At 41.3% G+C, this 24,227-nt stretch overlaps 1 protein-coding gene across 2 annotated transcripts in view; it reads right to left on the minus strand.

Annotated features, from left to right (window-relative positions):
- fasn (fatty acid synthase) overlaps nt 1-24,227 on the minus strand; it is a 91,003-nt gene that overhangs the window by 54,762 nt on the left and 12,014 nt on the right. For both annotated transcript variants that reach the window (XM_060844952.1, XM_060844951.1), the window contains exons 2-13: nt 20,778-20,922; nt 18,223-18,375; nt 14,225-14,398; nt 12,640-12,840; nt 12,040-12,162; nt 10,435-10,550; nt 9,528-9,662; nt 8,871-9,330; nt 5,842-6,029; nt 5,550-5,739; nt 2,929-3,023; nt 761-895 (exon numbers count right to left, since the gene is read on the minus strand). In XM_060844952.1, coding sequence (XP_060700935.1) covers nt 761-895; nt 2,929-3,023; nt 5,550-5,739; nt 5,842-6,029; nt 8,871-9,330; nt 9,528-9,662; nt 10,435-10,550; nt 12,040-12,162; nt 12,640-12,840; nt 14,225-14,398; nt 18,223-18,375; nt 20,778-20,919 — 2,112 coding nt within the window. In that variant the 5' untranslated portion in view covers nt 20,920-20,922. The remainder of the gene's footprint in view (nt 1-760; nt 896-2,928; nt 3,024-5,549; nt 5,740-5,841; nt 6,030-8,870; nt 9,331-9,527; nt 9,663-10,434; nt 10,551-12,039; nt 12,163-12,639; nt 12,841-14,224; nt 14,399-18,222; nt 18,376-20,777; nt 20,923-24,227) is intronic.

The raw sequence follows: 24,227 nt of genomic DNA on the forward strand, positions 1-24,227 counted from the left end.
ATTAATACAAAATATAATGAAAACTCGATTATTTGAAAATGGATCTGGAAGAATTAGTTGACGATGTCTTTATGGATTAGAAATCCAACACTCAAGTGTCAAGGAGTTCAGTGCTTTGGGTGTGAATTTGCATGTAGTTGCACAATCCTGGTAAGCGCTGCACTAGGTGTTATTTTTCCTAACAGCCAAATAAGGAGATATCAAGGCAAAAATGAGGAATGCAGATGCTGGAGATCAGAGCGGTGCTGGAAAAGCGCAGATCAGGCAGCACCCGAGGAGCAAGAAAATCAACATCTTGGGCGTTTGATTTTCCTGCTCCTTGGATGCTGCCTGACCTGCTGTGCTTTTCCAGCGCCATTCTAATCTTGAAATAAGAGACATTCTCTACCAATGCTACCAATAGTATTTAGCAACTTAATATAGGAAAATAAGAGGTGTACCATCTGCTTCTGTTCCCTTCAGAATGTTGGGCTGCAACCTGCAAGAACTAATGCTAAGCAACACAACATGATAGAGGGTTGACACTTAACTTAATCACTGTCAATCCCAGTACCTTAAACTCTGTGACTCCCACCATAAGATCACTGCAATGATTTTCACCTTGGACCATTGTGCTGATCATTAGCACTACATACTTGACCTATTTTGTTGGGACACTATCTCATGTAGGCTACATTTGAAATTCTATGCAATTCTACAGCATTGACATTGTCCTGTCTTTATCTTCAAAAGCATTTTCCAGAGACATGATGGCCATTACCTTCTGAAGTGCACTTAGAAGTGTTGGGGCGATGGAAGCCATGTAGTAGGAATGGAATGCAACGCCTGCACTGCGAACTTCTTTTGCAAAGACTCCATCCTTCTTCAGCTTGGCCACAAATTTACTTACAGCTTCCTAACATGGAAACAGAAAAAAAAATGAGAATCAAAATTAATAGTACAGAGACAACTAAACAACATATTTTGACTATCCTGAATCTGGAGATAAATGTTTGCCCAGTAGCTTGCTGTTTATTTATGTTATGTTATTTATTTTCAAATATTCATGCCATTCACTTAAAACTAGACATGGTCATTGCCTCAACAGTTACATGTGGTACAATACTCTTGGGTACAGTTTTCACTTTGGGGGCAATCAGCAAACGCTGACCCTCAGAACTCCTGCTCATTTCCATAATCACAAAAAGCAAAGCAACACTTACATGAATTAGAGATTTTAAAAGAAAGTAAATCTGTCCTAAAAATATTTCCTGATCTACTTAAGAAAGTAACTGCTCAGTAAAGTTTGTTACTAAAGCTGAAAATTGTCACTGAATCATCAGAAATAAATAAAACCAATCTACTTGTGAGTATCATATTGTAAATTACTGAAAATTACTCTTGCATACATGCAAAGCTATTTTCTCACTAAATTAGGATACAACAGTCAGTCACTTTGTACATTTTAAGAAATGGCTCCAAAGATCCTCTCAGAATAAACTTCATCAACGTTTTTATAGTCAGAGGATCCCGCTAAAGTGTTGGTGCCTCCCTCAAAACGTACAAAAGGAAGGCAACTAGCTAAACCCCTCTTCGTGGTTTTGTGGGCAGCATCTAGTTCTAGCATGTCATATTGCAAAAGACAGTAGGAAGTTAATTTACATCGAATGTAATTAGCTCTTACAGTTTCGGTTACACAAGCAAACTACACCAAAAAGCCCAGCTCACTTGAGTGGAACCCCAGTCTTTAAAATGTTATAATGATGCATTTTCTGAAAAAAAATAATTTAGCAACCCTACATTCTTGTTTTTTACTTCAAGCTGTGCCTTTTTCGCCAATCTCCACTTGACCAGATCCAGGTCTGATCCCTTTAAATCTCTGTTCCGCTAAAAATAATCCCAAACTCTAGAGGTTAGATGGCCCAGTGGTATTATCACTAGACTATTAACCCAGAGATGCCGATTATGTTTGAATCTTGCCATGGCAGATAATGGATTTTGAATTCGATGACAATGTGGAAATAAGAGTTTAATGATAATTGTTGGAGAAAAACCCATCTGGTTCACGACCGTCTTTTAGGAAGGAACTCGGTCATCCTTATCTGCTCTGATCTACATGTGGCTCTCGACTTACGGGTAACGTGGTTGACTCTTCAGCATCTCTAGGCAACTCCGGAAGGGCAATGAATGCTGGTTTACTCAGTGATGCCCACATCCCATGAATGAATTTTTTAAAAAAAATGTTGAATCCTTCATTCCAGCCTCATTCCATTCATTATCCATGTATCACTTTCATGGTTACAATCCTTCCAATAATGGACTGTTTAGAATTACAATTACATGATTTCAACATTATCACTGCCTTATTTAGTTCACATTCATTCAGTCATTAGCAGTGAGTGTCACTGGCAATAATCAGTATTTGTTGCCTATCCCAGAACACACGAGAACATGTGAGCAGCCATTTTAATAGTTGCAATCAATCTGGTAACCCAGGGACCTGGAGTAAATTTCTCCAGAGACATGCGTTCAAAAAAGGTCACTGCAATAGCTTGGCAATTCAAATTCGTTTAGCTGAATAAATCTGGAATTCTAAATAAAAAGGCTCTCAGTAATTGTGCCCACAAAACCAGAATTGTTACAAGAACACTATTGGTTCAATAATGTCCTTTTGGAAAGGAAATCTGTTGTTTTACCTATCCTGCCCCAGTCTGCACTCGATTCCATCAGTGTGGTTGCTGTAACCCCCTGAAAAGGCCACTGAAATAATTTAGAAGTGACCAATAAATGCTGACCTTACTAGTGATTGTCCACATCTCACAAAGGAATAAATGAGAAAAAGATTGTTTTTATTTTTAAACTTGGAAGATGCATCCTACACTTAAAGTTAAATACGTCCTTCTGTTCAGTGTAGATTGCCTCATTACAATCTACTGCTCAGTGTCCTACCTGTGGTCCAGAGATGGTGACAGTATCTTCTGCATTGTGGCAGGCTGGAACTACTCCCTCTGGACACTGCACCTTACATTCATTCCAGGTCAACCCTGTCAGATATTGAAATGTTAAAATATCATAATTTAGCTCAATGTGCCACATTCTTATTCTTTCTTACAATGCCAATACTCTTAGGTTATGATCAAGTTTCTTTCATATGCTAAACTAATTCCCCTGAAAATGATGGTCACTTTCCTAGTGGCAGATAGGTTTTGGTCCTCGTGTAGGGGTGTGTGTGTATGCTAATGATTAACTTGACAGGGTTGTGGGACACACAATACTCTCTAAATGATTAAAAGAGAGAGGGAGCCCCTGGATGATAATGCGAAGTTGTCTGCACTGGAAGAATTTTATGAGTAAACATTAAAAAGGAGTGTTAACTTATTTTCTGTTTAAAAGAACCATGAATTGTCATTTTATTTGCTTAAGGAAAATATGCATAGCTTGGAAAAGCTTTGTATTCAATTGGCAAAGGTAGTGGTGGGAATTAGACATATAAAGCAGTTTCTCCTGAAGAAAGGAGCATGTTCAAATTGTTGGAAATTGTTTATTTCCCCATGTAAAGGTTTTAGGGTAAAAATTCCAGACAAGAAGTGTTTAGTTAGAATTGGAAGGGATTAACTGAAGTCGAGAAAGTCTATGGTCAGTCTTATGACTAACCAAGGAAAAGGTAACCCAATTCTTAAGATTGGGGATTGAAAGATAAAAAAGATAGGCCAAACATATGGATATGATCAAGAAAGGAATTAATTGCCTCTGGTGTTTCAGTAATGTGAGGTGATGGTGTTGAAATAGATAGAATAGCATTTTTCCATGGGCTTTAATTTTTTTCAAAATGTGTAATACGCATTATTCTAAATTCATTTCTTTTGCATAATTAAATTATGTTTTATTGTTAAAATCAAACCTGAAGCATTGTGTACTTGTGGTTAATGAAAGATCATCTTGTTAAATAAAAAGAAAATACAATCTATCAAACCAAATTTCTGTCTGGGATCTGACTTAGTTGGTAATGGCATCGGCATCAGCTGGATCATAACCTGGTGCTCATTCAAGAGTTGACTAGTAATATGAAGAATAGTACACTTGCACTATTGACACTCCCAATATTAGTCACTTTCTAATCCACAATAATGATATGAAGGCCATATGCAGATTAAAACTTGTTTTGAACCATTACTAGATCATCAGATCAACTGCAGAAAGCTTCCTCTACTTTATTACTCTACTTTATAGAATAACTTTATCACTCAATTTCTTCTAAGTGAAAAACTTTCCTGGTTTGGAGCCTCTTCTGGTCAATTTCTTTTTTATCATTTCAAAGTTGAGGAGCACATTGGAACATTTTCCATTTTAAACCTTTTGTTTAAAAGAGCATTTCAGAACCTTTCAACTTTCCAATGATGGATCCAACACTTTTAAACCACTTTATAGCTCAGTGAATGGCAAAAGGTCCCTCTGCTTCATTTCAATGGCACACATCTCAAACCGGCTGAAATGTCTATGCTCCTCCAATTTTGATATATTGGAGATTACAGATTTTCATCATTCAACCCTTTAGTTGCTAAGGCCTTAAGTTATAAAACTCCCTCCTGAAATCTCTCTGCTCCTCACCCCTCTTCCTTTAAAAATATGCTTCTTAAAACCTATCCCTTTGACCAAGCTTTGGCTATCTTTCCTAGTGTCTCCTTAGTGGCTTGGTGTAAAATTTTGGTTGATAACATTCCTGTGAAGTACAAGTTGTACTTCCAAGTTGAACGTCAAATACACAACTCAGATCATTTCCACCTTTAATAACAGCTATTGCATCAGATCTTTGTAAGAGATTGACCATTTAGAAAGTGCAGAATTATGAATTTCTTTTTTGGTACAACACTCTGGATTCAGACTACCCAAAATCATCGTGCAAAGTGTTTCCGGCCAGCCAAAAATCCCATATCATTAATCAGGGCTCAGATCATTGTGTTCAAACTCACCTTGGGCAGAAACCCAACAGCCAACAGTGGTTGAACTAAATTGGAACCAGTACTGGTTTTGGCATAAAACAAACAGGAACACCATTCCATCCATAGACTGGAATATAAATTCTATATGATTAATCAAAGCGAGTTTAAGCTCACTCCTTTGTTTGAATAGGTCTCTCACAGTTTGCATAATCAGCTGTCTCTCTTCCCCTCCCTTCCTGACAGAGTTGATACACTGCTGGGGTCCAATTACATAGCTGTATGCTACCAGGGATCACATGCATGCCTTGACATTCGTGTCAGCGGGATTTTCACCTCAGCCAAGTCATTGATGTCACCTAACATTTGTGACATCAATGTTTCTGCTGCTTCAGCTTTCTTCACTGGACTGTGTCCAGGAGCAAGAAGCCTTGCTAATTGTACCAAGCCCAGGGATGCTGGTGCCGTGCACCAACCCAGAAATTGTGGTCACCGAATTAACAGTGATCAATTCGAGAATTTTGCAGGCTGTGTACTTCAGAGACTCATTTAAAGGACTTACTGAACCACCCAAGGAATTCAATAGTTTTGCTTTTGAAACTTAAGATGTGAAGTGGTCATTCAATCACTTACCAACAGCAGCCATTGCCCCCGCTGGCAATTTTGCCTCCTTGATGCAGCGCCCCCTCCAGTAGGCAGCTAATAGAACTTCCTCATGGGTTAGTGAATCATCAGCATAGCCGCAGGCCAGCTCCCCCACTGAGTGCCCAACAATGCCATCCGGTTGCAGACCAAGAGCCTTTAGCATGTCTATTTGAGCGATCTGTAGTTAAAAGCAGAATGAGACCAAAGCAGAGTCACTTGCAGAATTCTGTTTTCTTTTTAGAATGGTAAGATATTTAACAATAACCAAACTTTTTTTTACCTGAATGGCAGCAAGGGCTACAAAGGCATGTACAGTATCATCAAACGTTGTATCTTCAGCACTCACAAGGAGTTCAGATACTTTTAATCCAGTCGTTTCTAACGCTTTGTCAGAACGCAGAATGGATTCACGAAATATATCCAATTTCATCAGAGAGCGACCCATTCCAATCCACTGAGCTCCCATGCCTGGGAGAACAACAACACATCAGTAGAATTGCCACTTCAGCGATACTCCGTTGATATAAAGTACAAGACTATCCCTACCTTCTCACTGGTGTTGCCAAAAAGATACAAATAAAAAGATAGACTGAAGCAAAAAGCTGGTTCATTCAATCACTTATTGGTTGATTATTAGGTGAAGATGAAAGTGTATGATAGTGCCACTGGGCTGGTAATCCAGGGGCCTAGGCTAATTAGCTGGGCAAAGTTATAAATCCCACCTAGGGGGATGAAAATGCAAGTAAAAAATGTTCTGTAATTGAGACCATGGAATTATCATTTGTCTCAAAAACTCATCTTGTTCATTAAAAAAATTGGTCTTCCTTACCTGGTCTGGCCTATATTTGATACCAACTACACAGTAATATGGTTTACTCTTAACTAACGAACCACACACTTCAAGGACAAATAGAGACAAGTAAAAATGCTTGCCACAAATCAGGAAAGAATAAAACAAACAAAAAAAGTCAGCATTCTCCTGTATGCATTATCATGTCACTTGCAGGGAAATTATTCACATAATGGTTTCTCTACCCACACACACAGTTCTCAGCAAAATCAAAAATTCAAGTAGTAGAATCTAAAAAGGCTGGCAGGCCAAAGTATGTTTCACTGAAAAGAGGCCTACTTACTCTTATAAAATGTCTACCTTTTTAGATGTGGAAAATTAAACATAATTAGAGACTAAGAACAAAAATACCCTCCTAGATGAAATACATCAGTTGAATAGCTTTAAGTCTTTTAAAACTAGTCTCGCATTATACTTAGAAGAATCGATTTAATATTCGACAAAACACAGACACCCACTCCCATGTCTGGCTTCAGTCCCAAAGCACCAAGTTTAATTAAAGGCTCAAACAACAAGGAGTTAACAAGTAGTCCGATATTCTCATCAAGCCACAGTTTTTTCAGTACCACAATTCTTCTTCCTGTCAGAGCACATTAACAGTATTTTGTAAAAAGTCATGCAATCCTAAATTCAGATAAAGGCCAAAACTTTGATGGTATTAGGCAAGAACTTTCAAAAGCTGATTGGGGGCAGATGTTCGCAGGTAAAGTGACGGCTGGAAAATGGGAAGCCTTCAGAACGGAGATAACGAGAATCCAGAGAAAAAGTATATTCCTGTTAGGGCGAAAAGGAAAGGCTGGTAGGTATAGGGAATGCTGGATGACTAAAGAAATTGAGGGTTTGGTTAAGAAAAAGAAGGAAGCATATGTCAGGTATAGACAGGATAGATCGAATGAATCCTTAGAAGAGTATAAAGGAAGTAGGAGTATACTTAAGAGGGAAATCAGGAGGGCAAAATGGGGACAAGAGATAGCTTTGGCAAATAGAATTAAGGAGAATCCAAAGGGTTTTTACAAATATATTAAGGACAAAAGGGTAACTAGGGAAAGAATAGGGCCCCTCAAAGATTAGCAAGGCAGCCTTTGTGTGGAGCCACAGAAGATGGGGAAAGGTACTAAATGAGTATTTTGCATCAGTATTTACTGTGGAAAAGGACATGGAAGATATAGACTGTAGGGAAATAGATGGTGACATCTTGCAAAATGTCCATATTACAGAAGAGGAAGTGCTGGATGTCTTGAAATGAACTAGCCATTTGGTTACAGAACTGGCTCAAAGGTAGAAGACAGACTGGAGGCTTGTGACCAGTGGAGTGCCACAAGGATCAGTGCTGGGTCCTCTACTTTTTGTCATTTACATAAATGATTTGGATGTGTGAGCACAAGAGGTACAGTGAGTAAGTTTGCAGATGACACCAAAAATTGGAAGTATAGTGGACATCGAAGAGGGTTACCTCAGATTACAACAGGATCTAGACCAGATGGGCCAATGGGCTGAGAAGTGGCAGATGGAGTTTAATTTAGATAAATGCAAGGTGCTGCATTTTGGGAAAGCAAACCTTAGCAGGACTTATATACTTAATGGTAAGGTCCTGGGGAGCATTGCTGAACAAAGAGACCTTGGAGTGCAGGTTCATAGCTCCTTGAAAGTGGAGTCACAGGTAGATAAGATAGTGAAGGCAGCATTTGGTATGCTTTCCTTTATTGATCAGAGTATTGATTACAGGAGTTGGAAGGTCATGTTGCAGCTGTACAGGACATTGGTTAAGCCACTGTTGGAATACTGCACGCAATTTTCGTCTCCTTCCTATTGGAAAGATGTGTAACTTGAAAGGGTTCAGAAAGGATTTACAAGGATGTTGCCAGGGTTAGAGGATTTGAGGGAGAGGGAGAGGCTGAACAGGTCGGAGGCTGAGGGGTGACCTTATAGAGGTTTACAAAATTATGAGGGGCATGAATAGGGTAAATAGGCAAAGTCTTTTCCCTGAGGCCAGGGAGTCCAGAACTAGAGGGAATAGGTTTAGGGTGAGAGGGGAAAGATATAAAAAAAGAGACCTACAGGGCAACTTTTTCATATAGAGGGTGGTACAGGTTTTAATGAGCTGCCAGAGAAAGTGGTGGAGGCTGGTACAATTGCAACATTTAAAAGGCATTTGGATGGGTATATGAATAGGAAGGGTTTGGAGGGATATGGGCTGGGTGCTGACAGGTGGGACTACATTAGGTTGAGATTTCTGGTCGGCATGGACAGATTGGACCGAAGGGTCTGTTTCCGTGCTGTACATCTCTATGACTCTACCCTACGTCTAAAAAAATTTTAAAATTTTCAGGAAGTCAAAATCTGTACAATATGACAAGATTTACAAGACATTAAAACTTCTTTGCTCTTCTCATTAATTCCAACAGTGTCATAACTACCAACTCCTCTCTATTTTATGGAGTGTTTCAAAAGATACCAACCTGAACAGATATACCAAAGTGACCTTCCAGAAGACTGCACTTGCTGCACTTCTTTAGCGTCCATTTCACTTGCGACTAGGGTGTAACCTCGGTAAGGCATTGCAGAAGCAGGCATCGTAGAAATATCATTCAGCAAGCTCAAAAAATTCACATCGTTGCTGTGTTGCCTGCTTTGCTCAATCAGTGATTCAACGGCTTCAGAGGTACGGCCACATATTTGGACTAGTCGTGGAAGTGCCAGGGGCACTGAAGGAGAAGCTCTCTTTAAATTGGGACGCAAAATGACATGAACATTGGAACCTCCAAATCCAAATGAATTAACTCCCACAATTCCACCTTTCACAGGAACAGGTTCAGTTACTACTTGGATACATCCATTCTGCAGAGCTGGAACATCAGGATTGGGAGTTTTGTAATGAATATTGGGAGCCCACAGACCATGTTCCAAAGAAAGTACAACCTGACATGGGAGAAAGGAAGCAAGACTTCTATTAAAATTAAATCTCAAAGTTAAGACTCATTCAATGTGAAGGTGCATCCATATTTATCCATTTTGTCCACAAATTAGCAAACAAAAACATGTGCATTTTCCGGTTATTGTAATACAGAACAGTTGGAGCGGTGTAGAAGCAATGAGTAAACCAATAGGTGACTTGCCTTTGCCAAAGCAGCCAATCCTGATGCAGGCTCTGGGTGGCCCATGTTGGATTTTGTTGATCCCAGCAATAAAGGCCTGCGATCAAATTGGCAGAAAACATTCACAATTCCATTCAACTCCTGTGGGTCACCAACCTACATAAAACAAAATTGAACATTTGACAGCCGTGCACTGGCAGAAAGACTGGATTGCTACTTTTGAAGTCCAGTTATCCTTTGAATCTTTGCAGACCAGTCACGGAAAGCGCAGTGCCTAACCTCCTTTATGCTGGCTGGTGAAGTTGAAAAAGAGCGGAGTGAGAAAAGGGAAGGAAGTGTTGCCCTCTCACCAGCCTATCATCCCATCTGTCAGCACTGTAGCAAGCCTGCAACAGGTAACAGGTTTCAGACCACAGCTAATCAGGACTGCACACTTGCTACTGGTATCCTTAGAGAACACAATCATTCTGGGCACCTTTGCTGCGGGTGGGTTGAGAATCTTTTGAAGTGCTTTTCAGACTTTTACCCCCTTCTACTTAACACTCACTCTCCCTTGTCCACCTCATGTAGTAGACAAGATTCCTCATCAATAATGTTGTCCCTAAGGCCACTGAAAACTTTTTTCAGAAGATCGGGATAATTTTATAAGTAAGGTTACAATAGAAAAATACATTTATAATTCAAGCAAATCTTAAAGTGATTGAGATCATTAAAACTTCAAACATATAATGTCAGTATGTGCCTTATTTAAGTGAGTGAGTACTTCATCTGGGAAACACTAGAAGATTAGTGGATACTAAAGTGAGTAGGAAACTGAAATTTGCTCATTTTATGCTGGATCACAAATTGACTGAATATTACAGGAAACCTGGGCTTTGTAGCAATGCAATCATATTGCTCATTATGAAAGATGGGTGAATAGACTGACCTTGGTTCCTGTGCCATGTGCTTCAACATATTCCACATCAGCTGGTGAGATACCTGCTTCTTCATAAACCGCTTTCATTAACCTCTGCTGCATTTCTCCAGAAGGGTAAGTTACACCTACAGGCAGAAACCATAATAACACAACTCTCAGTACCACTCAGTAAAATTGTTCAATAGTAATGCGTCATTGTAGACAAACACCAAATGAGCTGCAGCACTTTGCATTCATTAAACTCTCAACAACACAATACCCTATAAATAGCACACACACCTGTAAGCAGGTGCCTTCTTAAAAAATAAACATTTCTTTCACCACCTTCCAAACTTTCTGAAACTGAGTTATTGCCTTACAATAATAGATGGCTTTCACTAAAAGGAATGAAATGATAAAGCTATCCCCCCCAACTCTCAGAAGCTGATGTTGGGAAAAGTCAACTTGGTGGGCAGAATGTTAATCCATTGCTCCTGCCCCTAGTTTTCCAATTAATGCAAGGAACAGGTCAAAAGCACAGAGTCAGTTGGATTTATTCACCTGTTAACCATAGAAGCTACTGTATTTCCCACCTGGAAGCAGACAAGCTTGAGAGTGCTTTTGAGGGACCCCACTACTAACTCAGCATAATTCCATTCTCATCAACTTCAAATTTGTTATTCAATGATTTATACATGAGCAAGTTTAATAAAAGGGGAAATCCTGTTACTTGAATGATTTCCTAGGTAAATGTCAGTACTCCCAAGAGATTATTTTGTTGAAATGTTCTCACTGTACAGTTTTACTGCAATTCAGCGATAAGAGACATCATCAAGTACATAGCAACTCAAGTCCATTTTGTTTGGAAATGGACTTTAAAAAAAACCCAAGAGTTATGACTTGGATTCATGAAGCTCTCAAAATACAGTAATTTTGATAACGTTACAGCACTGAAAACAAATGGCTTTTCTCCATTTTCAGCATAAGAACAATTATATCATGGCCTGACAGCATTCTGCTGCTTGACAGCATTGACATAATACATCAATTACTCTAGACACATTGAATATTTGTATAAGGCCTACATGACCCTGTTGTCAGGGATACAAAGACAGTGATCAGCATATCCTGTTCAGTGAAAACAGGTATTTGACTATTAAAAGATATTCCAGTGGGATTTCTGACACTGTTTTCAAGAATGTGTTTACGTAGCTATATAGAACACACAATTATCTACTGCAACACCACCCTACAATGCTTCAGGAGCAGATCCTCACTCAACTAATTAGATTTATTTTTATATTGACAAAGGAAGGACTTTTATAATCCTTTAGCATCATGCCTATAAGCTTCCTCTCTTCCTGCAAGTCCCAACAACCACTCAACTCAGTTAGAAATATGCTTCGACCATTAAAGTTGCCATAATGCAGCTCACTTCAAGCAATGTTTGAGACAATTGTGTACCTCCAGAATTTTTCCTTTCATTGCATACTAACAAAAATCTTTTATAAGCATTTAAAATTAAAGACAGATTATTTCCGTGCACAGATTAGAGGATTGAGTTGTTCTAAGAACTCAGAACAAAAAATTTTTAGTCCTCCAATTGATCATTAAAACGTTAAAGGGCCATCATACCTTGCTCTTTATAACCATCAGTGTTGCTTCCTGCATTAACTATCGTAGCATAAACTCGTTTGGCTGCTGATCTTTTGGTCAAAAGGACAACCACAGCTGCTTCAGATCGACAATACCCATCACCTGGGAATAGAAACGAATACAACTTCATAGAGTTTAGGAACAGTACACTTCAGAAGGAAATAATTTTTAAAATTCTTAATGTTTAATAGTTTTTAAATAGATTTTTTAACCCCGCAAGCAATAATGCAGGATGTTAATGGATTCTGCGAACGCAATACTATTAGAGTATTTGGACAAAGAAAAATGGAGAATAGTTTCTTGCAAAGGTCATTGCACTCTGATAGATGGTAAAGACACATGATTCAACCTCAATTGTCTCAAGTGGTTCGGTGTTCACAATATTCAGTGCCCCCAAGTATGAAGACAACAGAAAAATGAAAAAAAAAGTTACAACTTGAATATTCTGGAGAAATAACAATGAGTAGCTATTTTCACATAGCAAAACACTTTAAAATTATATTGAAGTTAACAATTAGTGAAATATTCCAGACACTGAAATGAGAAAAGAATCTTCTTCCAATGTTTTATGTCTCCTACCTGAAGCATCAAAGGATTTGCATGCTCCATCAGGACTAAGCATGCCCAGTTTCATAAATTGCACTGATGTATTGGGTTTCAGAAGAAGATTGACCCCTCCTACGAGGGCTGAATCACACTGGCCATGACGAATTGCCTGGAAGGCATTTTCCAGTGCCAGCAAACTGGATGAGCAAGCAGTATCAATGGAACTACTGGGACCTAAAATCCAGACAGAATAGCAAGTTATTTGTAACATTCCTCCAAAATCTCCATGATAGTCACAATGCTGCCACCACACTGTGGCCAATCACAATGGTTTAGCTGGTCACCTCTGGCCTGCACTGACTGGCTCCCAGCCAACTGAAAGCCCAGCCTGTCCAGGCAGGGAACTAACCACTGATATCAGTGACATACTGTGATGATCAAGGTCCCTGTGAGTCATGCCAGTGAAAATGGAGTACAAATCACCAGTTGAGAGTTTCCAAAGACAGGAACAAACCTTTACCAAAATTTATTCATTCACATAACTGTCAACAGACACTTAATATAATGAGTGGTAGTCACAGGAGTGGTGGCAGACAGCGGTTTGTGAGACTGGAGTCCAGTGGCATACCACAGGACTTAGAGCTTGGCCTTTACTGTTTGTGATGTTCATAAATGATGCAGATGAGTATGCGAGAGGGACGATAACACAAGCATTGGTCAAGTGGTTGACAGTGGAGAGGAAGGAGTTAAGTTACAGAAAGATATATAGGCAGATCAGATGGGCAGATCAATGCTAAATGGAATTGAACCCTCAATGGGAGATGTTGCACTCTGGAAGAAGGAACAAGGCAACAGAGTACTTGAACAAATGGCAAGACACTAAAAAACCAGATAAACTGAGGGATCTTGGGGCGTTTGCCCACAATTCCTATAGCTACCAGGGGCAGATTAATAGGGTAGTTAAGAGGGCAAATGAGACATTTGCTATGTCAGTTTTGGCATAGATGAGTAGAGCCGAGGGGTCACGTTGGAGCAGTACAGAACTGTGGTTACCATATGTAGTTCAGGTCACCACACTATAGGAAGGATGCAAGTGCACTGCAAGATGTTGTCTGGGACAGATAACTTCAGTTCTGGTTGCTTTCTTTGGAGCACTGAAGGTTGAAGTGGAGAGGTGGGGTGGGGGGGGGACGGGGACGCTGATTGAGGAGTACAAGATTATGAAGGGCATGGACTGGAATGGAAAGCAGCTGTTCCTCTTAGTTGAAGGGTCAAATACAAGAGGGCATAATTTTAAAGCGAAAGGTAGAAGGTTTCGAGGAAAAGTTGTTTTCACTGAGAAAGTAGTGGGGTTCTGGAGTGCTATGCCTAGTTGAGGCAAGAAATCTCATAACCTTTGAGAAGTACTTGGATGCGCACTTGAAGTATTATAATATTCAAGGCCATGGACCTAGTGAGGTAAAGTGGGACTAGTGTAGGTAGTAGTATATTTTTGACAGTACAGAAATGACGGGCTGAAAGGCCTCTTCTGGACTGTATGATTCTACAAAACACCATTATGAAATATTTCATACCAAAAAACATTTGTCATGGGTCATCTTAATGGAAGCTTCCTCACCTTTCAAGTCAAAAAAGTATGACAGTCTGTTTGCAAACATGGCGTGTTGACAGCCAGTCATGCTGTATCCTAGCAACTCCTCTGGGTCTCTACTAAAAGCTTCAGCTGCCTCAGAGCCACTGACGCCAATCCAAACTCCAGTGTTAGTACCTCGTAGAGCCGTAGGATTTATTCCTAAAGATCAGACATAAAATAAGGCAGGTCAACATCGTAAAAATGGTTTGATTCAAAAATGAAGACAGTCACAATTAATGTTCCTAGTTGCAGTGCTCCCAATCTGGAACAGTACCAATATTTAATAGCAAAGGCTAAATTATAGGAAGTACGACCCAAACCAGAAGGATGAAGCCCGTTTTGAATTGGCTAATTTGAGATTGAGAGAAGCTGCTTGAGCATGTGGGACAGTTGTATCCCTGAAGCTGTGTCTCCAGGATGCGCCAGTTTTATATAATTGCTGTACTTGTCACAACAAATTTGGGTGTGCTGAGATCTTAATGGAACATTCAACCAGGTAAAGTGGCATATGGAGAAAATTCAAAAGGTACGTAAAATGTACTAATTAGCTGGCTATAGAACAAACATCTGATGAAAAATAATACTGGATAACCCATCTTCTAATATCTTTTTGATAAATTGCACTTTCCTTACATTGACACTTGATGACCAAATTGCACTGCAATAGACCTTCCAGACCTCTCGAGATTTAACCCTGATGGATGCTTGGAGATATGGAATGTCAATCAAGATGACAGTCTTCATAGAGATTAATAAAAGAATCAACATCAGTACTTCTACAAGTCATAGTTAACTCTACATTGGAGATGTCTGCTAGCAGTGACGTAGATCAAACATGAGTTCATGTGTGAACACAGGCAACTTCATGTCTTATTTTCAATTTACAGTTGGAGGGTAGGATGACTTGAATGGTCTTACCTCAGTAAAAAGAACTCAGGACCTTTAAACAAGAGTCTGACAACTGAGCATATTAATTTCTGGAGTAGGAGTTTTATGAGAAAATTTCAAACACAACAACCTGCATTAAACTGCTGACGACCCAAAACTTGGAAGCATTATGAACCATGAGGTGGATAAATGATAGACTTCAAGAGAACAGGGCCAGGATAGTGGAATGGGTGGACTTGTGACCAATTAAATTTGATACCGAGTGTGCGACATGACACATTTCAGTAAAGAACAAGGAAACAATCTGAACAAATTGGGCAATTCTAATAGGGATACAGGGAGGGAGAAAAAGTCACACCTGGGCATACATGCACACAAATCATAGGAGATGGCAAACTATGTTGAGAAAGCGGTGTAAAAGGCAGCTAGAAAGCTATGCTCTAAAAACAAAGGCATAAAATACAAAGGAAGGAAAATATTATGACTCTTACAAAACACAATTGTGATTTCTATTAGAGTACAGTGTCCAATTCTGGGTGCCATGGTTGAGGTAAGATGAAATGGTTATTGGGGATGCATGGAGAACATTTACAAGAATGAAGCCTCTAATGCAAAAGGAGAAAGTGAGGACTGCAGATGCTGGAGATCAGAGCTGAAAACGTGTTGCTGGAAAAGCGCAGCAGGTCAGGCAGCATCCAAGGAGCAGGAGAATCGACGTTACGGGCATGAGCCCCTCTTCAGTAATGAGGAGTGTGTGCCAAGCAGGCTAAGATAAAAGGTAGGGAGGAGGGAGGGGTGTTGGAAATGCGATAGATGGAAGGAGGTCAAGGTGAGGGTCATAGGCCGCAGTGGGGGTGGGCGCGGAGAGGTCAGGAAGAAGATTGCAGGTTAGGAAGGCGGTGCTGAGTTCGAGGGATTTGACTGAGATAAGGTGGGGGGGGGGGGGGGGGGGGGGGGGGGGGGAAGGAGGGGAAATGAGGAAACTGGAGAAATCGGAGTTCATCCCTTGTGGTTGGAAGATGAGGCACTCTTCCTCCAGACGTCGTGTTGCTATCATCTGACGATGGAGGAGTCCAAGGACCTGGGAGGGGGAGTTGAAGTGTTGAACCACGGGGTGGTTGGGTTGGTTGATCCAGGTGTCCCAGTGGTGTTCTCTGAAACGTTCCGCAAGTAGGGGGCCTGTCTCCCCAATATAGAGGAGGCCACATTGGGTACAGCGGATGCAGTAAATGATGCATGTGGAGGTGCAGGTGAATTTGTCATGGATATGGAAGGATGCCTTGGGGCCTTGGAGGGAAGTAAGGGGGGGAGGTGTGGGCGCAAGTTTTGCATTTCTTGCGGTTGCAGGGGAAGTTGCCGGGAGTGGAGGTTGGGTTGGTGGGGGGTGTGGACCTGACGAGGGAGTCGTGGAGGGAGTGGTCTTTTCAGAACACTAATCAGGGAGGGGAGGGAAATATATCTCTGGTGGTGGGGTCCGTTTGGAGGTGGCGGAAATGACGACAGATGATACGATTAATATTGAGGTTGGTCGCCGCCGCGACATTAACCGCCTCAACCTGTCCACCTCTCTCACCCACTCCAACCTCTCACCCTTGGAACGTGCAGCCCTCCACTCCCTCCGTTGCAACCCTAACCTCACCATCAAACCGGTAGACAAGGGAGACGCGGTAGTAGTTTGGCACACCGACCTTTACACCACTGAGGCTAAACACCAGCTCACGGACACCTTCTCCTACTGCCCCTTGACCATGACCCCACCTCCCACCACCAAACCATCTCCCAGACCATCCATAGCCTCATCACCTCAGAGGATCTCCCATCCACCACCTCCAACCTTATAGTCCCACAACCTCGCACCACCCATTTCTATGTCCTGCCCAAAATCCACAAACCTGACTGCCCCGGCCGACCCATTGTCTCAGCCTGCTCCTGCCCCACCGAACTCATCTCTGCATATCTCAACACGGTCCTGTCCCCCTTAGTCCAAGAACCCCCCACCTATGTCCGGGACACCACACATGCCCTCCACCTCCTCCATGATTTCTGCTTTCCTGGTCCCCAATGCCTTATCTTCACCATGGACATTCAGTCCCTGTACACCTCCATCTCCTATCACAAAGGACTTAAAGCCCTCCGCTTCTTCCTTTCCTGCCGTACCAACCAGTACCCTTCCACTGACACCCTCCTTTGACTGACTGAACTGCTCCTCACCCTGAACAACTTCTCTTTCCAATCCTCCCACTTCCTCCAAACCATGGGCACCCGCATGGACCCCAGCTATGCCTGCCTCTTCGTAGGATATGTGGAACAGTCCATCTTCCGCAGCTACACTGGCACCACCCCCACCTTTTTCTCTGCTACAATGACTGAATCGGCACTGCCTCGTGTTCTCACGAGGAGGTTGAACAGTTCATCCATTTTACCAACACCTTCCACCCCGACCTCAAATTTACCTGGACCGTCTCAGACTCCTCCCTCCCCTTCCTAGATCTTTCCATTTCTATCTCGGGCGACCGAATCAACACGGACATTTACTATAAACCGATCGACTTCCACAGCTACCAATACCACACTCCTCCCACCCTGCCCCCTGTAAAAAAGCCATCCCATATTCCAGAGTGATAAGGGAAACAGCACTATGAGTGGAAAGGTTGAGAACCACAGATCATAAGTGTTAGGCATTTGGTGAAAGTTGAGCCCAAGCGTATGATGGAGGCAGATTTCACTGCAGCTTTCAAAAATGAATTTGAAGAATAAGAAACTGAAACCCTAACTTGCCACAAGAAAAGGGAAGGTCAGGGAGTGTTGGACTATTTGAGTAGAGCTGACTTAGTCCTGATAGGCTGAATGTCTTTTTCTATGCTGAGACCACTCCGTAATTATGTGTTACAGCCAGTCTTAAGTTCAGTTCTGTTTTACCAAAGGATCAAAATCAGGTGAATATTTGTAAGTCACGTCACAAAGCTTTTTAATCCTGCTTCCAAATAGAATTGATATTAAAATTACTGTTCAAAAATTGTGCACTGAAAATGAACTAAGACAACTGCAAATACAAAATGCAGTGTTGCTGCAACCTTAGAAAATGTAGTGCACACCTCCATCTACAATAGCTTCATATGCAGTTTCCAGTATGATCCTGAGCTGGGGGTCCATTGTGTGCGCTTGCTTGGGGTGGACACCAAAAAAGGAGGCATCAAATTTGCTGATATCCTTCAGTTTCCCACTTCTGTGAGGGAGCCCATATAGTCCTAGGGAGAAAAATCAAGGTAAATGTTAATTCCTTAACTCATTTAAATTTAAACCAAAAAGAAAAGGAGATGAGCAGCCATTTTGTGGATAAAAGGGAAAAGGAAGAAGGTTATCTCTCTTATCAAATATTTTTACAAATTGTGCAATTGAGACGGTTTCAATTTAATCAAGGCTAATGTTGCCAAGTTTTCATTTTCATTCTGGGCGAAGTGCATTATTCGTGGACAGCTACCTGAACACAGTAAAGTTTGAAATTAAAACTGTATATTTCAAGACCTGAATCGGGGAGGCTGTTCACAAACACAAAGATGGTTGGGAAGTGGGAGGCCCGTGAGAGTTCAGAGATGGTGTGAAGGACAAGGCTGGGAGTCATAAAGATGTATAGCACAGAGGTGTAGGGAATGCTAGATGACTAGAAAAATTGAAGCTCCTGTCAAGAAAAACAAGGAGGTATATCTCAGGTAAAGACAACTGTGGCTGAGTAAATCACTGGAAGAGTAGAAGGGCAGTAGGACTATTATTAAGAGAGAAATCAGAAGGGCAAAAAAAAGGGACAGGAGATAGCTTTGCCAAATAGGGTTAAGGATAAACCAAAGCAATTCTATAAATAGGGGCAGGCACGGTGGCTCAGTGGTTAGCATTGCCTCCTCACAGCACCAGGGACCCGGGCTCAATTACAGTCTTGGGCAAGTGTCTCCTCCAGGTGCTCCAGTTTCCTCCCACAATCCAAACACTGGCAGATTAGGTGAACTAGCCAGGCTAAATTGCCCATAGTGTTCAGGGTGTGTAGGTTAGGTGCAGTAGTGAGGGGTAAGTGTCGAGTAATAGGGTTGGGAAATTGGTCTGGGTGGGTTACTCTTGGGAGGGTCAGTGTGGACTTGTTGGACCAAATGGCCCATTTCCACACTGTAGGGATTCTGTATGCTGTTTAATTTGTGCTCAAAGAAACAGTAGGTGATAAAGAGGGATGCTAAACAAAGGCCACATACTCCAAGCAAAAACAGGTGAAATCAATTCACCTTTATGTACTTGTATACAGAGCAGAAATATTCAGGAACAAATTGACTGTCAGCTGAAGATCTCAGGGAATGCAAGTTTTGCTACCAGCTTGTTTTGCCTAACCCTAATTGTCCCAACAGCTGGTAGGGAGCTATCTTGAGCCACTGATGCCCATTTCATATGTACACCTGCATGATTTATAGGCAATTTCCAGGATTCCAATTTTGACACAAAGAATAGCGATACCTCTCCAAGTCTGGATTGCACGTGACATGGAGGGGATTTTGCAGGTGGGTGGTTTCCCTGGAAGCTGCTGCCCTTGTACTTTGATTGGTTTGGGTTGTGCTATTTGGAAAATGTTGTCTAAGCAGCCTTGGTGAATTCTGGGGATGAGGGAAATCTGAAACAAACACAGGGAAAACTAGAGAAATTCAGCAGGTTTGGCATGGTCTATGGAGACAGAAGTTCTCAAGAAGAACCATTCCAGACTTGAAACATTAACTCTGTTTCTGTCTCCCGACCTGCTGAATTTCTTTGGCACACTCAGTGTTTTTAAGTAGTTAACACATTTGGTTTAGAGTCTCATTCAAAAGACAGCAGCTCCAACAATGCACTCAATTATAGTCCTGAATAAGACTCCAAAAGTATACTTCTTGGCCTTGAAGGAAACAGGTTGCCCATGGAGCCAAGCCAACATGCATTTCGTAGAAGTAAGACCCATCTATTTCTTCAAAACAAAAATAATGCCAGTTACTTATTCTACAGGGAGCTTTGTGCTGTACTTGTACTACAATCATAGCATTGTTGGAAGCAGCTGCACTAAGGGTCTGACGTGACACCGATACAAATGAGAATGAGACTCCGTTCTCCACAAAACAAACTACTTCATTTCAGAGACAGGTTGAGTCTTTACTCTGGATGTACACCTCAAATTAAATTGCATTGATGAGGAATTAAATGATTTTGCATTCAAAATTTTAAATCTCTAGAGAAGCTCGACTTGTCTCAAGTATCAATACAATGGAAATTACCTAATCTCATCCCTGGAACAAACAAACAATATTTTAAGATCAAAAGCAGAAAATATGCTTTTTGGTAAAAAAAAAGGTGAATTTCTTTGTCCCTCGTCTAAATCTCTCCATCGGTTTATACCCCACAATACGGCAGTTTTGCTTCCACTTATGTTTGCAACTTATCAACACCAAATAGTAACAAACAGTTAGAACTGCTTATATTACTTCGCTGCTTAACAAGGAAACAGCATGAGAAAAGGTCATAGCAAATAATGCTGAGCAGCACAAGAAAACAAAAATCTTTTTAATGGACTGTGAGAAAAAAAGGTTGTGTGCATTTAATAATTGTGAAATAAAGAGCAAGCATTTCCAACTCTCTCAGTACCCACCTGGCTTCCATCGTCTATCATCATCTGTTACCATGTCAACACCATTGACGAGATTATCCCAAAATTCCTGCAGGTTGTCGGACTCTGGCAGTCTTCCTGCGATTCCTGCTACCACAATATCCTCCATTCTGGCTCCACTCATAGGCTGCAACATGAAGCAACGAGTCCCATCAAAGAACTGAAAAATGGCCTCACATCTGCATAGAGTGTTTATTGTCCTTCGAATGTCTCAAAGCCCCTTTACAGATAATTAAATCATTTTTAAGGATAGTCATTGTGGTAATATTGAACATATTAGCATTCAGCAAGGATCTAAAAGCCATAAACGAATTGAGTATTTTTGATATTATCATTTTGTTACAATTAGGCATTTCAAAGCAAAATCCACTGGCTTTCACTCAACAGGATCATCAATACACTTGCTACCCAGTGAGAGTTATCTGCCAATGGACAGATCCCAATTTGGAGACTGGCCATGGTGACAACTGGGCTCTCGAGCTACGCAGGTTGCTGCTGCTCCCACATCAGGGTCATTGATTTGTGCAGCAAATAAGGCAGAAAAACAGGCAAAGAGAAATAAATTCCAACTATTGGCCAATTCTCAACAGAAGAAAATTGGATGTTGTTTAGAAACCCTCACTATCATCAGCACACGTACTGTGCAGCTACACGTCAGTCAGAGGGCAAGTAATTCATACGTTTCAAAATAAAACAACTTCTATCTCTTCTATCACAACTAATACACTCTCCAGTTCAAGAGCAATTTCAAACAATTTTTGGCACAGCGATTGTTGCTTCATTGTCATAAATCCATAAACATAATTCAGTTATCAAGGTTGATAAGAATTAGACTTTAAGTTCTGAAAAAGGGAAATAATTTAATTACAGTGCTGTTTACATTTGAAAATGAAACCAGGTCATTGAGACACCATATTGCAAATAAGATGAGCTTAGAATTTTATAGGAGATGCAACTGACAGAGTAGGGGTAAGATTAATTCCATTTGTATTGTTGCTGTCTCATCTCTTTGTACTATCATGACCTGATTCATTCCAATTTATATTGCTGCAAGTCACCATATGCCATCACACAGACAAATATCTGTGTCAGCTCGTTATAAAAAGAGGTACCAAAATCACTTTCATGGCGCAATATTATTAGTCTGACCTCTGTCATCATCCTGAACTGAGCATAGCTGCCATCATGGGGACAGTTTCCAAATTATAATGGGCTGAATTTTCCCGCGTCAATTTCAGGGAGTTTCATGGAGGGTTACCTTCCTTGAGCCCTGGTGCATTTTCTTATACAATTCTCCACAATCTACCTTATTAGTTATACATTCTGGCTCCATTGTAGCACTTTCACACACAGGTTTGTTCTCAGATGCAGCAGGAGGGCTCATCAGTGCCAAGTCCTTCTGGCATTCACAGCACAGGTGCCATTTTCAAAGCTCAGCTGCAGGCCAGGGGCTGCCATTAGTGTGTAGCTATGCAATTCCAAAACATCATGGCTGAGAAAGGCACAAAGGCTTCACAGGGGGACAGGGTGGTGCCTGGTGGATGGGAAGAGGCATCTTTTTTCACCAGGTCTGCAGGAAGGAAGCATGGTAGCAGATGTTGCCAGCCTGATTTGTAGCAGTCACTGTGTGATGTCTGTATACTCAGGTGTACAGCACAGAAACAGACCCTTCAGTCCAACTCATCCATGCTGACCAGATATCCTAACTTAATCTAGTACCATTTGCCAGCACTTGACCCATAAACCTTTCCTATTCGTGTACCCATCTAGATGCCTTTTAAATGTTGTAATTGTCGCAGCCTCCACGACTTCCTCTGGTATCACATTCCATACACACAGCACCCTATGCGTGAAAACATTGCCCCTTAAGTCCCTTTTAAATCTTTCCCCTTTCACTCTAAATCTATTTCCTCTCATTCTGGACTCCCCTACCCCAGGGAAAAGACTGTCCATTTACCCTATCCATGCCCCTCATGATTTTATAAACCTCTATAAGGTCATCCCTCAGCCTCCGACACTCAAAAGAAAACAGCCCCAGCCTATTCAGCCGCTCCCTGTAGCTCATACACTCTAACCCTGGCAACATCTTTGTAAATCTTTCCTAAACCCAATAGGGAGACCAGAATTGCACGCAATATTTCAACAGTGGCCTAACCAATATCCTGTACAGCCACAACACGACGTCCCAACTCTTGTACTCAATGCTCTGTCCGATAAAGGAAAGCATACTGAACACGTTCATCACTATCCTATCTACCTGCAACTCCACTTTCAAGGAACTGTGATCCTGCACTCCAAGATGTCTTTGTTCAGCAACACTCTCTAGGACCTTACCATTAAGTGACAATAAATTTCAATTCAATTCAGTGTATAAATCCCACTTGGATTTGCCTTTCCAAAATGCAGTATCTCACATTTATCTAAATTAAACTCCAGCTGATAAAGATCCTGGAGGTAACCTTCTTCGCTGTCCACGACATCGCCAATTTTGGTGTCATCTGTAAAGGTACTAACTATACCTCTGATGGTCCAAAGGAACCTGCAGCTATGCCAGCCAATGCTGGGTGACCTAGATGCCATTTTATTCTCTCAGCTAATTGACATAAACTAACTTTGTTACTGCACCCATCTCTCACTAAGGCTCAGTTTTTCCCCTCTCACTTTTGCATGCAGCATCTTTCCTCAACAGCTTTCATCCATTCCTTCCTCCCTAAAAGGATTAATCCTCCTGTCCTCTATGTTTCTTTCTTCCTTACTCACTCACTCACTCAGGACAATTCATTACCTTTCCTGACTGAGGGTGAATCAGCCTCCTGACTGGTGAGAGTCTCCGTTGCACTGAACTAAGGACTATACTCCTCAGACATGCAGCCTGTTTGCTGCAGAAGCTGCTGTCATATTACTGTAGGTGTGATATTGCTGTACATCATCACATCCTATTCAATGCTCAAACACTGGCTTTCTGTCTGTGCTAAAAGGCAAGGCAGAATTGCTGTGAGTGACTAAGTAAGCACAAAGTAGCAAGCACTAAGTAAGCGAGAGCCTTGAAAGGCATGAAATGGATGACCGACCTTCTGCACAAAGTGACCTGGCAGCAACACTGGAGTGCAAGGTGTTGGGCAGCTCCAAAGTGCAGTACTGAAGTAGTTAACGGAATTCTAAGCAAGTCAGAGATGTGCCATGACGACATGGCAAGGCTGGTGATTTGCCGATACAGACTTCCCGGGTCAGAGGGTGTAGGTGGTCACTGTCCATGGAGTGTTCCCAGGTAAACTATCAGATTATCGTTCTGACTTTCAAGTTATACACTGTCACACACACTTACACAGACCCTCTCTCATATGCACGCTGTCTCTCATACACTGTGCACACATCCTCTCACAGGCTTATACTCCATCACACTCATGCACACAGTAAAAAGCACGCAAACAC

This window comes from Hemiscyllium ocellatum, chromosome 25 (genome assembly GCF_020745735.1).
Source record: "Hemiscyllium ocellatum isolate sHemOce1 chromosome 25, sHemOce1.pat.X.cur, whole genome shotgun sequence".
Taxonomy (NCBI): domain Eukaryota; kingdom Metazoa; phylum Chordata; class Chondrichthyes; order Orectolobiformes; family Hemiscylliidae; genus Hemiscyllium; species Hemiscyllium ocellatum.